The sequence below is a fragment of the Cetorhinus maximus genome, chromosome 2 (assembly GCF_964194155.1).
Source record: "Cetorhinus maximus chromosome 2, sCetMax3.hap1.1, whole genome shotgun sequence".
In the NCBI taxonomy this organism is placed as follows: domain Eukaryota; kingdom Metazoa; phylum Chordata; class Chondrichthyes; order Lamniformes; family Cetorhinidae; genus Cetorhinus; species Cetorhinus maximus.
The window spans coordinates 144,698,097-144,714,967 of NC_135880.1; the positions used below are offsets into that span (position 1 = coordinate 144,698,097).

At 39.9% G+C, this 16,871-nt stretch overlaps 1 protein-coding gene across 3 annotated transcripts in view; it reads right to left on the reverse strand.

The window, feature by feature from the left end:
* Positions 1-1,415: 1,415 nt before the first annotated feature.
* LOC144698536 (hsp90 co-chaperone Cdc37-like 1) overlaps positions 1,416-16,871 on the reverse strand; it is a 37,333-nt gene continuing 21,877 nt past the window's right edge. Inside the window, exons 3-8 of one of the 3 annotated variants that reach the window (XM_078570472.1) lie at positions 15,392-15,488; positions 13,533-13,648; positions 8,473-8,595; positions 6,912-7,091; positions 6,090-6,161; positions 1,416-4,020 (exon numbers count right to left, since the gene is read on the reverse strand). In XM_078570472.1, the coding sequence (XP_078426598.1) occupies positions 3,913-4,020; positions 6,090-6,161; positions 6,912-7,091; positions 8,473-8,595; positions 13,533-13,648; positions 15,392-15,488 (696 nt within the window). In that variant the 3' untranslated portion in view covers positions 1,416-3,912. The remainder of the gene's footprint in view (positions 4,021-6,089; positions 6,162-6,911; positions 7,092-8,472; positions 8,596-13,532; positions 13,649-15,391; positions 15,489-16,871) is intronic. The other 2 variants (XM_078570477.1, XM_078570483.1) reach the window with 2 other exon arrangements.

Below are 16,871 nucleotides of genomic sequence, written 5' to 3' on the forward strand. Positions count from 1 at the left end.
TGGGAAGGGCTAAGTGATTCCGGCAAGTAGTGTTTTTACTGAGCATTGGTAACATGACAGCTCCCCCGTCACAGAATCTTTACAGTGCAGGAGGCCATTTAGCCCATTGAGTCCGCACTGGCTCTTTGAAAGAGCATTCTACCTATTCCCACTCTCCTGCCTTATCCCCATAACCTTGCACATTCTCACTTCAGAGAATTCCCTTTTGAATACTTCAATCGAACCTGCCATCATCACCCTCTCAGGAAGTTTGTTCCAGATTCCAACCACCCTCTGGGTGAACATTTTTTTCCTCATATCACTTTTACTCCTTTTGTCAATTATTTTGAATCTGTGCCCTCTAGCTCTTGATACTCTCAAGTGTAAACAGTTTCTCACTATTTATTCTGTCCAATCCCCTCAGGATCTTAAATACCTCTATCAAGTCTCCTCTCAGCCTTCTTTTCTCCAAGGAAAAGTCTCAACTTCTCCAGTCTATCCTCTTACCTACAGTTCTTCATCCCTGGAACCATTCTTGTGAATCTCCTCTGTACTGTCTCCAATGTCTACATCCTTCCTCAACTATGGTGCCCAGAACTGGATGCAGTACTCCAGATGAAGCATAACTAGGGCCTTATACAAGTTCAACATGATCTCCTTGCTAGTGTACTCAATGCCCCTATTAATAAAGCCTCAGATACTATATGACTGCTTATGATCCTGGGATGGAAACTGTCTGGTCTGGAGACTTAAAATAGTTATTTTCTTCATTGCCATTTTTACTTCCATTGATTCCATTAAGTTCCTCCCCTTGATTCATTTTTAGTTTCCATTTTAGCACTGATATTCTACCGTGTAAAGGGCTACAAATTACTCATTGAATGAATCTTACATTAGTACAGTATCACCTGTGCCCATCTTTAATGGAGCCACATCTAGTCTCAATATCTATAAAATCTTTTTATCTATAAAATCTTTTATTATTTGCCTTTTTTGCAGCTCTTAAATTTTTTTGTATCCCTTTGTTTCTATTTCTCTTCTGGTCCACTGGATTACCACCGCTTGGCATTTGTGTAAGCAACTTCCTTTAGTTTTACACTGTCTTACCACATGGTTACTATAGCTGACTATGAGTGGAGCTTATATTTTTTAGGGATATGTATTCATCTTGTACTAAATATTTTTGAATACTGCCAACTATTATTCCTGTAGGTTTATCAGTTAGTCGTTCAGATCAGTTTTAATGTGTCCAGCTTATGGCTCCTTCTATTGCCCAAAGTTGGAATGGTGTCTCAATATTCATGAGTGGCTCTCCTGCAGGTCATAAGTAACGAAGTAATATATACGGTCTCTCTCCTCAGTGCACAATATCTTACACGCCCCACCCCAAATGAACGCAGATGTTGTTATATAAAAGGATTAAACTTTCACTAAAAGAAAGTAAAATACAGCAATTTTATTACAATAATTGTAATCTTCAAAGCAAACTTAACATTCAACTAGAACCAATTTAATTTGAACTTTTGCTTGTTTTAATTCAGACTCGTTTATAAGCAAGTCAAGATTTTTGACTGTGCAAAAATGCAATTTGAAACCAAACCAAAAAGCATTCCTTATATTATGCATACACCCTCAACGTTATGTCGATTACAAACCATTCTGAATTAATTTCTAAGTAACATATACTGATGAGAAAACAAAAGTAAATAAACTGCACTTATATCCAGTTTTATTATCTGAAAAGATTTTCTAGTTATCAAACCAAGTTCACCCATCCAAAGCTATTCTCATGCATCTGACACTTTCAAGTCTGAAATATCACAGTCGGGGTGAAGGGACATACTAACACTATTTTCCTTATTTTGATACCAATTGTTAACCCACATTTTTACTTAATAGCATAAGTAAGTCAGAACAAAAACGAAATGAAAAGTGCACATTTTACTTGTATAGATTTGTACGTAGAAGAGTTGGCAAAAATTATTTATCCACAAGCAGGTATGTTATAAACACTAAATTAATACAAGATTGAGAAGGCAACAAAATAGTAAAGGATTAGACTGGATTAAGTTCTGATGAATGGTCATCAACTAGAAACATTAACGCTTTCTCTCTCAACAGATGCTGGTTGACCTGAGTATTTCCAGCACTTTCTATTTCAAATTTGCAGCATCTGCATTATTATGCATTTGTGTTAGGCTAGATAAGAGTTTGAAACTCACTCACACTATGAAATCAATGGCTGGTAGTTTACAATAAGGCTGACTTTAGAACTGTATTCTAACTCCCACTCTGACATCACACGCATTCTCTAAGTACATTTAATTGGAAACCATATTGCACTGTACCAACCTTGGTACTCTGAAATCATTCTGCAGAGCAACTTTTCATATTTATTCAGAGTACATTCAGTCAGTTTTTTTTTCCCACGGAGTACAATTTTGCTAAGTCAATTTGCATAGCAATCTCCCAAAATCTGTTTCGGTTCCTGGACTTCCACCTGAACTGCACAGAACCTCATGGGTCACATGAAAAACATAAACCAATTTTAATTGAAAAGGTCATTGTTGTACAGGTTAATTGGAAATCCGAGTCAGTAAATTCTGACACTTCCACAATGCATTATGGTTACTCAAGTTTATCTGTGCTACTGTAATCTAAGCCCACTTGGTGAGGAAGATGAACAGCTGGTTTCACAGCAGTGCCAATTTGAAAGCGTGCAAGTATACTCTGGCAGCACAGGCGGGTTGAATTGCTCTGCTTAAATCCTCTACTGCATCATCTACATACCACAACCATCTGTCTCAGCACTTGCTATACAGTAATTTGTTCTTTTTAAAAAATATATACATACACAGATTTATTTTCCCCCCCTTACTGACTGGTGCACTTTTCCAGTGTACAGGCGTAAATTCACTCTGGCTGTCATACTTAAAAACAATTGAAACAGCTCCACTACTCTGCATACTCAGTCTACATTCAGTCTCCATTCATTCTTAGGTAAAGGCTGAAATAATGTGTGTAAAGAGGAATACTGTTAGCACTGTGCAAGTACTTTGAAATCAATACCATCCATCTGGTCAGCTTTTTAAAATTTAGTCAATAGTATGCCTGTTGCTCAAACAATATTTCTTAAAGAAATAGACAGATGCAAAGCCACCAATGTAAACATTTTTTTTAAACCAAAAGGAGGTAAGGGAATTTGGGGCCTTGAAGGAAACGGCAACACTCTACCCCATTTTCTATGAATATTGGTTTGATTTTTTTTTTTTTTAAAACTTCTGGGCTTCAGTTGGTCAACTTTTAGATGTTTCCTGTGCAACAGACGACCATGGGATATGTTTTTCACCAACATTGGTGACATATCAGTATGAGTGAGGAAATCTGTTTCATACTTAGCTTTATTGCTAACATTACCAAAAGCAGAAAAGTAGACGAAGCTGTGAAAGGCAAAGGCACCAGCCCATATACCCCCTTCTCTGTATTTTATTAGTAAGGAACTTAATTTGTATTTTAAGTAAATATTTCTGACTGGGCCGTTCCTGTTTTCAGGAACTTGCCACCTGGGGGATATCAGCATGAGTCTTAGTCACCACAGTAATGAAGGAGGGCAAAATCTACACACCAGCATAATTCACTGTGCAATCTGACTGACCCTTAGCAAAACTAAACCAGAAGGTATTGAGGCCAGTGTAGGATGGGGAAGAGGAGAAAAAAGGTGACCAGCAAATCCTCTTTCAAAACATCCAGCATTTGAATGCATCCAGATCATACTATCAACGTATTAACTAAACTTTGTTTTAAACAAACCTGACAAATAAAGTGCAGCATTCAAACAGGCAAGTTAACAGTTACATACAAAAACAACAGGCTTTTCTTCCACTGTAGGGAAATTTTTTGATGCAAATATCTAATAGTGTTATTGCCAAACATTTAAGATAGGTCCATTTTAGGTTCTTCATTTCTTTCTTCTTTGGCTTCTTTAGTATTGTAGATCCTTAAGCCTGCATCTATACAGCGCTGCAAGTAGTGTTCAGCAACCTGTAGTAGATAGAAATACAGTGAAACTCACGGAGAATAAGTAAACTGTTGCCATTACAGCGAGTGTAAAGAACCAGAAAATGATGCAAAATCTGGACTGAGTGATCACTATGTCGGATGAAACTAAAAGTCAGGAATTTTACTCACTGCAACCAATTTTCTCTTTCATATTAGGTCCCACAAATATATTGACTTCAAAGTTAGATGATGAGACATGTAAAATGGGCTGCCGGTTCATACTGCCCATTTGACATTGTTCCCCCCTCCACCCCACCCTTTGGCAGGCTTGGTTCAATAGAAGCACCTTCACTCAAGTCAGAAGACCATAGCTTCAAGTCCCATTCAGAATGTGAGCATGTAAATGTAGGCAGACACTGATTGTGCCGTGATGTCAAAAATTCAACCAATTGGATGAATTTAAATCAAAACCCTTTCTGCCTGTCCAGTTTGGTTATGAAAAAACCCAATGGGATGACTTCTAGAGCAGGGGAATCCAGCAGTTTTCTGGCCACCGTTTATCCTTCAATTAACACAAGTTCCCGAACAAAAGACACTGCTGTTTGTGCAACTTCACGCAAATGCAGCTGCCAGTGACTACACTTCAAAAGTTGATTCAGTAGCTTTGGAGCATCCCAAGGGTGTTAAAGGCACTGTATAAATGCAAGTTCTTTCTTCTCTCTCCTCTCCACCGTGCCCCACAATGGCAGCATAAATGAAGCAACTTAACTCTGCTCTGATTTCCTCTCCTCTGTGGGAAGGGATTTGGGAAACAAGGTACTGAATAAGAATGAGGTGCTCCTCCTTCATTCTGCACCCTTATCAGGCAACTCCAGGTGAGGTCAGACACCCATTATGTACACCAGAATCCAGTTACTTCAAGGCATATGGTGCCAGCACACGAGACTGCTTTGATTTAAAGGTTTTTAATCCAGATTTCCATTGATATAAACAGGATGCATAGTACCTGCAAATTTCCCTGCTCAGTATAGCATAGTCAATAACAGCTCATCTCCAACATGGAGGTAAAATAAACACATATCCCATACATTGGTGCTCCTGCAGGTGATGTTGTATTATCTCTTTCTAGACCAATACAAACAAAGCTGAAGGGCATGCGTAAAGGTTTAACATAGAACTTTAATGGAGATGACTTCTTCTTGCTGCTGCATGTGCTGCTTACTGTGCAGTTTAACTAAGATGGCTGCTGCTCGTGACATTTCATCATTTCCTATGATGACGTAACTATTTACATAAACATATATTCTAATGAGTATACTTTATGTATTAGCAAGCACACCATCACAACAGACGATGCACCAAATGCCTATACTCAGATCAACTTGTGTCCAAATACTCTGCTTTTCTACTCAAAGGGAGCCTCTATAAACTCCACGTACAAGTAACAAGCAGTATATCAAATATTTTAAACATGATGCTTCCATCAATGACATTTTTATTCTTATTACACCAATATTTTATTTGTATATATTTTGAATAGATGAGAATTTCCAAAACAAAATATTAAAAGGGATACTGTATAATCAATAGACCGGTATAGATGAAAGGACATCAACCAGATATAGATGACAAAAGGTCATCGACTGGAAAGGTTAACTCTATTTCTCTCTCCATAGATGCTGCCTGACCCAAGTTTTCCAGCATTCTCTGTTTTCATTATAAATGAAAGGAGATTGTGCAAGTTGGGAATACTCTTAATTTAACAGTGATCCAGGGCTGAATTCCGTTTCACATAACAGCCAAATGCTGCAAGGTACAGTTCAGGATTATCTTATATGCCAATGGAAAGAAAAACTACTTCATTATGCTTAGACAAAAAGTCACCGGAAAAAGTGGGATCACCCAGTGCAGCATGATAGGGGAGGGCCCTTTCCTCCACTACGACCAAAAGCCAGCATCAGACAAATTGGGGGCTAGCTTCACTCCCACCTTTGTGGGAAATACTACAGCCCTTGTAAAGGATGAAGGGAAGCAGGCAAAATCAGAAATAAGAGAGGATCCTTTATAAATTCTGATCAAGTTTGAAGAGAATGGACACCCTTAAAACATACCTGAGGGTTCATGTTGCTAAGCATGTTCTGGAGGACATGGACATCTTGCAACTGGAAACACCGTTTGAGTTCCTATAAGGAAGATACAAATCATTATAAAAGATATTACAGAATTGATTACCACAATCCCAGCTTCCAGCAGTTTGGGACAGTGGGGTGGGGGATATAGGTAGGAAGGTGGGGCTACTCGTTGGGAGCACATTTTTTTCCTGGGTCTGTTAAATTTTCCTGTCAAGAAAATATGGCCTCATGAAGTGCAGTGCAAGTGGTAGACTTGAAGGAAGTATCTGAGCATTGAAGCAACAGTTCTGGTACTGTGCACCAAAACAATGTCAAGTGAGTGGTCAGTAACAACAGGGGTAACCAAACTAAATAGCTTAACTTCTATTGATTCTTCACCAGGAAGAACTGCTTTCCAGGTAGCAAAAATGGAGGACAATGGATGACGCCACATGGTTGTTACAAGGAAAGTGGAGTCATCAGCCAAGACAGAATAAAACTAAAGGTAATAAGGGAGGCACAATGGGGAAATGGTGAAGAACACAGACACACCTTAGGAGGTGGCAGGGGCCCAGAGAAGAAAATAAATGAGAAAATTGGATAACAAAGTGTTTGAGTAAAAACATGCACATGGTCTGGAATACTTATTTTGAATGTTGCAATCCTGAACATTTGGTTTATTGAAGCAATGCTATATGTTACATCCCTTGCAGAAACAAACCACACATAGCTCATGAACATTAAATTTCATTACAGTGCAAACCTGCACCTGGATGGATGAAAGAAAACGAGCACAGTTTTCCAAGTTTGCAGGGTGCTTACCTGCGGCAAAGATTCAAAAACTTCCATAGGAGGCAAACGAACATCCAAATGATTCAGGTGCCGAGCCACATTATGTATAGTTACCGTTTCTGCAGTTTTGGCTTCTGCAAATTCTCGGACCCGTTGGATGAACTCCGCTAGCTCAGTGTTAAATGCTTCCATATAACCTTCTTCAGCTACCTTTATGGATAGGAGTGGTGGGGAAGAGAGTTGGTCAGAAACAGAAAACAATGTGAAGTTTACCTTTAACTGAGCTAAATTAATTATTTAAGGACCATACTCAGCTTGTTTCCACCCCCCACCCCACCCACACTTACAAAAGCCACAGAGAGTAGTTTGAGGCAGATATCATAGGAATCTTACAAAGTTTACAGCACAGGAGGCCACACGGCCCACTGTGTCTGCGTCGGCCAAAAAAAAAGAACCATCCAGCCTAATCCCACTTACCAGCATTTGGTCCGTAGCCCTGCAGGTTACAGTACTCCAGGTGCATATCCAGACACTTTTTAAATGATATGAGACTTTCTGTTTCTACCACCCTTTTAGGCATTGGGATCCAGACTCCTACCACCCTCTGGGTGAAAAACTTTTCCTCATCTCTCCTCTAATCCTCTACCAATCACGTTACATCTATGTCCCCTAGTCACTGACCTCTTTGTCAAGGTAAATAGGCCCTTCCCATCCAGACCCTCAATATTTTGTAACTCTCAATCAAATCTCCCCTCAGCCTCCTCTGTTCCAAGGAAAACAACCCTGGCCTATCCAATCTTTTCTCATTTCCACTCTGGGAAAACATTCTCGTAAATTTCTTCTGCACCCTCTTTAGTGCAATTACATCCTTTCTGTAATGACGTGACCAGAATTGCACACAATACTCAAGTTGTGGCCAAACTAATGTTTTATATAATTCCATCATAACCTCCCTGCTCTTATATTCTATGCCTCAGCTAACTAAGGGAAGGATTCATCATTGCATCTTTAAGGAAAGTGTAGATTCAGGTAAACTGAGCAGTGGGAATAGATTTAAGTTGTTTTAGCATAGAACCAGCACAGATAGGTGGGAAAGTTTCCTTCTGTGGTGTAAACAATGATGGTTCCAAGCCTAAAAAAGTCCATTTGACACATGAAGCCCACTCCCTTAAAACGAACTATGTGCAGTTCATATCGCCATGTACTCTGAAGGCATTAATGCGGTGTAACCTCTGCAAAACTCTCCCCATAAACTTACTTCCCCTGACTAGTAGAGACTTTATCAGTAAGTTACTTCTGCTATAGCAAGAATGAAGTGGAAGAAAGGAAGGAACAAGTTCAACAAGAAGGTGCTTCATGTCCCCACAGGTTTTGAGGGTGCAAAGTTGCACTATATATTGAAACAAGCAGTGAGGCAGTACTCCCTTTAATGGTAATTTAATACAACCGTTTTATTTAAAACGCATACAAGGCTCAGACTGAATATAATGAGAACTTCCACCATTTTTGCCGAGGGAGCTCTAAAAATGAGAATTCTTTCTCCACCCACACCACCACCCCACCCCCAAACACCATTATTTTAGATTCTTACTTTTGCCTTCTCAAAAAACTGTCTGAAGCAGCCACGAGGATCTTCCTGAAGACTTCTGCCCAGTTCTATAATGAACTGCATAACAACAGCCTGGTGCGCCACCTGTTCCATCAGTGCTTGTTTCTGTAAATAAAACAAGGTGGTAGGTTACAAAAGAGCTTAAGTGAACAAGTTCTCTTTTGGGGGAGGGGGTGGGTGAAGTTGGACATCAAATCCCTCCATTCCTTTCCTACCCAAAGGACATGCTTCACCAGACGAAGGAACCTCCTGCAGCACAGGCTAGATTAAACTTGCTGCACTTCAATGTGTAAGGGCAGGAGCTGGTTTACCAATGACACTACTCCATTATTCATCATTTTTAATTCCCTCCATTTACATAGTGTTTCTGGGCTTTGGACCCCACTGTGTCACAAGCCATTCTGCAGTTAAGGAAACATATTTCCATTGGTGTCCATCTTAAACTGGCCATGTGGTATGCAACAGTGGTTTAGGCTAATCTGCTCTCAAGGTGTCATTCCCTTTAGTCACAAGGTCCCAGTTGCATTCATCTTCTCCACTGGGTACCTGTCTCGGTTAACATTCTTACTCAAGAAAGGTTTTATTCTGTTACTCCTGTAAAACATATCTAAACAAGGCCAGTACTTACAGCAATTTGTAAAGATTGTGTTTCCTTTTAACCCTACAGGAAAATGTTGAAGAGTTGGGTTTTTACCAGATTCTCATCCATCAATCCAATACTCACCTTTAGTTTATTGTATAGGTTACAACATTTTCTTCCTTTTCCCACACACCCCAAAATTCTCCCAGGTCTCATACCAGCCAATATGGGAAACTTTGTAAAGTCCTATCACACACAGCTTTTTCTGACTCTTGTCAGTTTAGCTTCGCTATCCAAAATGGCCATTTCTTGAACGTGTAGTGTTTTTTTAAAAATTCGGTCACAGGATGTGGGCATCACTGCCTAGGCCAGCTTTTATTGCCCATCCCTAATTGCCCTGAGGTGGTGGTGGTGAGCTGCCTTCTTGAACCACTGAAATCCATGTAGTGTAGGTACACCTACAGTGTTGTCAGGAAGGGAGTTCCAGGATTTTGACCCAACAGTGAAGGAATGGCAATACAGTTCCAAGCCAGGATAGTGAGTGACTGGAAGGGAACTTGCAGGTGGTGGTGTTCCCAAGCAAATACTGTCCTTGTCCTTCTAGGTGGTAGAGGTCACAGATTTGCAAAGTGCTGTCACAGGAAGCTTGGTGAGTTGCTATAGCACATCTTGTAGATGGTACACACACTGCTGCCATTGTTGGTGGTGGAGGAAGGTGGCAGATGGGGTGCCAATCAAGCAGGCTGCTTTGTCCAGGATGGTGTAGAACTTTGAGCATCGCTGGAGCTGCACTCATCCAGACTTGTGCATTGAAGATGGTGAACAGGCTTTGGAAAATCAGAAGGTGCATTACTCGCTGCAGAATTCCCAGCCCGACCTGCTCTTGTAGCCACAGCATATAAATGGTTGGTCCAATTCAGTTTCTGGTCATTGTTAACCTCCAAGATGTTGATAGTGGGGAATTCAGCAATGGTAATGCCACTGAATGTCATGGGGAGATGGTTAGATTCTCTCTTGTTGGAGATGGTCATTGCCTAGCACTTGTCTGGCATGAATGTTACTTTCTACATATCAGCCAAGCCCGAATGTTGCCCCATATGTTGTTGTATATGTTCATGGACTGCTTCATTATCTGAGGAATCATGAATAGTGCTAAACATTGTGCAATCATCAGCAAGCATCCCCACTTCTGACCTTATGATGGGGGGAAAGTCATTGATGAAGCAGCTGAAGATGGTTGGGTTTAGGACACTACCTGGAGGGACTCCTGCAGCTAGGCTCTGATGACAAGTGCTTCAATTCTAGACATTTTTGCTCTTTGAAGTATGTCAGTGTTGGGCATTTTGTCCACCCATTTGACATCCATGATGTTCTGAATGCATCTCATGTGAAACCTGTCCAACTGCTTAATATAATTACCTGGAAAAACTCAGCAGGTCTGGCAGCATCGGTGGAGAAGAAAAGAGTCGACGTTTCGAGTCCACATGACCCTTCAACAGAACTGAAGTATAGTTAGGAGAGGGGTGAAAAACCCCTCTCCTAACTATACTTCAGTTCTGTTGAAGGGTCATGTGGACTCGAAACGTCGACTCTTTTCTTCTCCACCGATGCTGCCAGACCTGCTGAGTTTTTCCAGGTAATTCTGTTTTTGTTTTGGATTTCCAGCATCGGCAATAGCTTTTTGTTTTTACAACTGCTTAATATGTCTGGAGTAGGTCTATGTTTCACAGACACAAGAAAAAAGGCATGTATTACCACATCTTTGTGCACAGCAAGTTTGATACCTCTTTTCTGCCACATTATCTTGCATAAACAGGCTGAGCTTGCTCTAGCAATTTATTTGCCACCTCACTATCAATGCAGATATTTCCAGAGGTTGTGCTTCTGAGATGGGCAAAGTTATATACAGACTTCAGGATTGTGTCATTTATAGTTATAGTAGGTGGGTTGCAGTCAGAACTTGGTGGTGGTTACTGGAGTATCTGTCTTTCTTAAGCTGATGATTAGCCCATAGTCGTCAGCTGCTTTTGAAAAATGGTCCATGAACCTTTGAAGGCCATGCATGAGGGCAGTCATCAGCAAACAGCAATTCCTATATCATATCTCCGATACCTTAGTTGAGGATTTCAATTGTGTGTTCTGAATTGGATGTATATTCCAACAAATGCCCCAGAAAGCATAGCAAAGAATATACTGAAGAGCGCATGTGCCATGACATAACCCTGCTTCACAACATTTGTTAGATCAAAGGGATCAATGTATTCACCACAGTCAGCAACTCTGGCTGTCATTCCATCGTGGTACTGGTGCGTCAGAGATTTACTGCTCTATTAGGGCATCCACGTTTGGCAAGACTTTCCCTAAGGCCCATCTACTGTGTCAACGGCCTTTGCCAGGTCAAAGGCACAGTAGAGCCCTGTTGTTCACAGCATTTCTTTTGTCTTTGCTGAAGGGTGAAGGTCATGTCAAGTTGCCTTTCATGATCCACTTTGATTTCCTGTCAGTGCATATTTTGCTAAGTGGCTTACTAGTCTGTTGAGTAGAATTTTTGTGAGAATCTTACCAGCTATCACAAGCAGAGAGATTCTTTGGAGGTTGTCACACACAGATTTTTGTTCTTTTCCTTTGTATAAGTCAACAATCATGGCATCCTTGAGCTCCTGAGGGGTGGTGTGTGGGGTCTGTGTGTGTCAGAAATAGTCCGAGAGTAGTTTTGGAGGAGTCAGCCACTGGAATGATAATTGCACCTGATCCTTGATACTCAAACCAGCTCTCACCCGTAGGTTTACATAGCTGCTAACGCACAGCAGTGGCCACACACCAGTAACTGTTGTCAGTTTGCAGACCAAACAGGAAAGGGTAGCATATGGTCTGGGGTCCACTTGTGAGGGACACTGCCCATCTTCAGCCACCCTTCTGACTCCACTTCACTGCTTATTCTCCACTCCCTCTGCTCCACCAGCACACTGATCTCTCACCCATTACGCCTCAGCCCTTTTGGAATTTTCTTCCAAAAATGAGTTTTCCTTGTTAACTCGCTCCCTCCTTTCAACAGTTTTCAAACACAGCATCCCCTTGATGTTCCCGTAAAACTTCCTTTTGTTCCTGCTCTGTATCTCTCCCCGCACCCCTTCGGAATTGCTCAAGGTGACAATTGCTTTATCAATGTAACACCTTAAAGAATGGTGTTCATAGAATCATACAGCACAGGAGGCCATTCAGTCCATCATGCTTCTACCAAATCTATGAAAGAGCTAGCCAATTGGTCTCATTCATCTGCTCTTTCCTGCAAATGTTTATTTTAACATTTATACCCAATTCCCTTTTGAAAGTTACTATTGAATCTGCTTTCATCATCCTTTGGCAAACAGAATACCTGTAATAGTCATGAAATAATGACGCAATACCTCTTTTGATCCAGTACCAGATGAAATAATCTGGCATGAACTCTCAAGGACAACTTTGCCTTTGTTCTTAACAGTGGTTGAGAGATAAAAGTATTCATTTCACTATGAGCCAGTTCAGAAAATAAGTTGTTTTTTTCTATAATATGTAATTAAATAAAACATATCACAATTTTGTAATTTGGGACATGAATTAGTCACACAAAATGCTATAAAACATTCAGCGGAAGGAGGAAAATTGGAACTAGAGGAAAGTTTAATTTTTTTTTAAAAGATGATGCTTCAAAAGAAAATCAACAGCTAAGTCAAGCACAATGACCTCTATCTCTGTTCCTTATCCAATGCTCCCATCATGGCATTTCACACCAGATGCATTGCCTGCCTGAATTTACATTTATTCTCAAGTCTAAGGCATGTTTGCTATCATAGATCAAAAGGTATTTGTGCTACAGTTCACCATACCCCAACCACATCACATATGATCAACAATCAGTCTTGCAGACTGGATGTCAGCAGATATCCATTATCCATAAACAAATCAACATAGCAACTCAATTTGAATCACTTCAAACTGTGAGTGTTCAATTATTACTGCAAAACTTCTAAAATACTATTTAAGCATTAGTCATCAGTGGAATAGATTTCAATTGTACCAGAATAAATGGTTACTGAATTTACTGCAGTTGAGTGCACTTCAGTTACCTTAATTTCTTACAATTCAGCTAAATAATGCAGTACTTTCTAAATGCCATTGCCCTTGACAGACTGGCACTCAATTCAAAAAAAAAGTTCCTGAACAATCATTCAGTCGATGAAAAATCATCAAATCTGTTCCTCCCCACAGATGCTTCCTGACCTCCTGAATGTTTCCAGCATTTTCTGTTTTTGTTTCATCTCTCTAGCATTTGCAGTATGTTATTTTGCTTCATTGTTCAAAATGCATATTCAGTTGTACTGACAAAAATTCGTCACCAACTCGCACTATACAAAAATAAGTAAAGTTCATGGAAACATGGTTAAACCTACTTTGTTCAAGTTACTTTTTGTCTTTGGCCTACCTCCTCCTCTTTTAAATGGAAACACCATTTTATTAGGTAATTAGCAGTCTCTTGACAAACGAGGTGAGGGTGGTCTGACAAATATCTCTGACTATCAATCCATCGTTTCAACATACCTACAACGAGAGAGGAAGAAAAAGTTTTACAGAACTTATTCTCAAACTTAAAAACTATGACACAACATAAGCCAAGTGTTTATTTTGCAGTGGTTAATCCCTCCCATTACATTATTATACAGTAGCAGCAAATGGAAGTACAATTAATCAAATTCCACAGCCAAAAGTATAAAAGACTACAGCTAAATAATGCAGTGCTATTTTCAAAACAATCGCTTCATTTTCTAAATACTGAATATTCCTGCAGATAAATTCGCACTTATGAGAAAATGGCAGCACCAGAATTTATTGCCCATCCCTGGTTGGTGATCCAACTGAGTGGCTTGCTGGGCCACTTCAGAGGGCAGTTAAGTGTCACCACAGGATTCACTGGGGTAAAAGCAGCAAGTTTCCTTCCCTAAAAGGACATTCAGCCAGTTTCATGGTCATGGTTTTACTGATATCAGCTTTTTAAATTATCAATTTATTATTTTTTTAAAACTGCATTCAAATGGCTAAGCTGCCCTGGCTTATTATTCGGTCCTCTGGATTATGTCTAGTAACATAACTTTACAACAATTTCCACAATGTCCTATAGTTGTCATTAGGATTTTTCACAATTTACAGTTGAAGTTAGTTTTGCTAAATAGCCATAACTACACTTAAGATGATTGTATGTAATGGAAGGGTAGGGAGTGGAAAAGAGAAATCTGCGATAAATTACAACCTGCTTATCGATCGGCCCTGTAACATAGGAGTGCACCAGTGGGAAGTGCACCAATGAGGAGCAGTACAAAACAAACTGGTCAAACAGGTGTTCAAGAACAATCAACTTGCTCGCTCACAAGCCCACCATAAAGCAACTCGAGTGCATATTTTAACTGCTACTACCTTTGACATAAGTAGAGTCAAGAAGTCAGGTAATTAAATACTTGGTGAAACAGGTAGGTTTCAAGGAAAATCTTGAGGGGAGGGATGGAGCAGAGTGGTGGTTTGGGAAGGGAATTCCAGTGCTTAGGACACGGATGCCTGAATGCAAAGCCATCAATGGTGGAGCAAAGGAAGTTAGGTATGCACAACAGGTCAGAGTGGGGAATCGCAGAGTTCTCAAGAGGTTTGTAGGGCTGGAGGTGACAACAGGGATAGGGAAAGGCAGGGCCACATAAGGATTTGAACAAGAGGATGAGTGTTTTAAAATTGGTACGTCTGTGTATTGGGAACAAATGCAGGCAAAAAATAATAGCAAATACAAATCCCATTATTCCAAAGTACAGTACAAATAATTTGTTAAATGTCTATAAGTTAATATCTTTGTAAGATGCAACTTATGATAAGTACATTATTCCATTGTTTTGTTACCAATTTAATGTGCAAGGGTGGGAGAGAGAACCAAATTCACACAGCACAGTTCAAAATAGTTAATAGTATTTTCACTGATTAGTGACTTGACTTGCATTTCTTTCCAGATTTACAAAGAAGCCAGTGCTTATTTGGGCTTATTTTGCAAATTATAGATATCAGTGCAATTATTCCCTGAATTACTTGTTTCTATTGCCATGTCAAAAATTTACTTTCAAGTAAAATTTAGTTAAAACTTTCAAGACTACAAAACATGCAGTGTGAACACATTGCCAGTTCAAGGGAGGCTGCACTGTACCACACTCACAGCCCATTGGTTATTTTTTATGAATTATTTTACGAATATGTATTTATTTACGAATCTGTATATGTACCTCAGCTTGTCCTAAAGAGCTGTCTACTTACCAAAGTGCCTGATCTGTTGGTTATACTTCTGTGCAAATGTTATATTTTTCCCATCTTCTTCTACTTCTTTACACTTTATGTTTTTGTTGATCACACTCTAAGAAAAGAGAAAGATCAACAGTTTTTAAAAAATCCACTTCTCCCCCAGTTTTCAGATTTTCACAAGCTACTTGTCTCCTCACATCAGGATCGGTTTTAAGGACTGCAGACTTTGCTCAGAACTTCATACAAAGAAGAAAAATCCATTAATAAACAGGCTTTAAAACTAGGAATTATTCATGTGGCTGCCCTCAGCACTCTTTCCAAATCCACACTATTACCCACATGCAAGGAGACTAAACCTGAAAGCTGCATTCTTAACTGAGGTCTAACAAGGAATATTGCCACGTAGTGAGGAAACCGAAGAAAAACATTACACAGGAATAATAGTTTCTATGCATAGTTACACGCTCAATCACCGCACTCCCACTCTGTCCTGCAAGTACTGTATATCTTCCAGAAGGGTTAGTCCATGTCAAAAATAATTTGATTGAGATGGGTGCAGGGTGGGGAGGGGAGGGGGCAGTGGAGAATTTGTGAAACTGTGTTCAGAGCTATCAAAGTCACAAGAAGCTTTTAAGGCTGTTAAAACAAAAACACATACTTAGCTTTATAAATAGAGGCAGAGTACAAAAACAGCCTGGGAGAAACAAAAACAAAGTTAAAAATTCAGGTCAGTTGGGGTTGGGGTTGGGCTGAGGGGGGTGGGGTTGTGATATTTGGAAGGTGATCATAACTAGTGCACTGATGAAACTGAATCAACCACTTATACCAGGAGATCTCCACCACAGGCAAGAAACAGGTCAAGCTCTACTTTGGAGGAATTCAGTGAATCAATGTTCAACAAACGAGCAGGCAATTGTTCCCTGGGAAAAGAGCCACCTAATATCCTACCTAGTTCTGGAACATACGTTCAAAGTGGTCGGGAGTAAAGCACAGGCGATCAACTCAAAAACATTACTGCTACTTTATTGTTCACCTTTATTGGTACTAGCTTGATCTATTCAAGTTAATGATCTTATGGACATTTATGGCCCATGGATTTTAGTTTCTACAAGTGGTTATTTTTTTGGGGGAAGAAGAGAAATGGGAGATATATTGCATAATGATAATATTACTGAATTAGTACCAATCCAGAGGCCTGGACTAATGCTCTGGAGACAAGTTAAAAACCCCACCATGAGAACTGGGGGAATTTTGATTCAATGAATTAAATAAATCTGGAATAAAAAACTGGTCTCAGTAATGATCATGAACCTGCCAGATTGTTAAAAATTTATCCGGTTCACTAGTGTTCTTTGGGGAAGGAAATTCAGTCTTACCCAGTCTGGCCTACAAGTGACTCCAGACTCACAGCAATTCAGTTGTCTCTTAACTGCCCTCAGAAGGGGCTTTGGGGGTGTAGGTGGTTCAAGAGAAGAGAGATCAATAAATTGAAAGG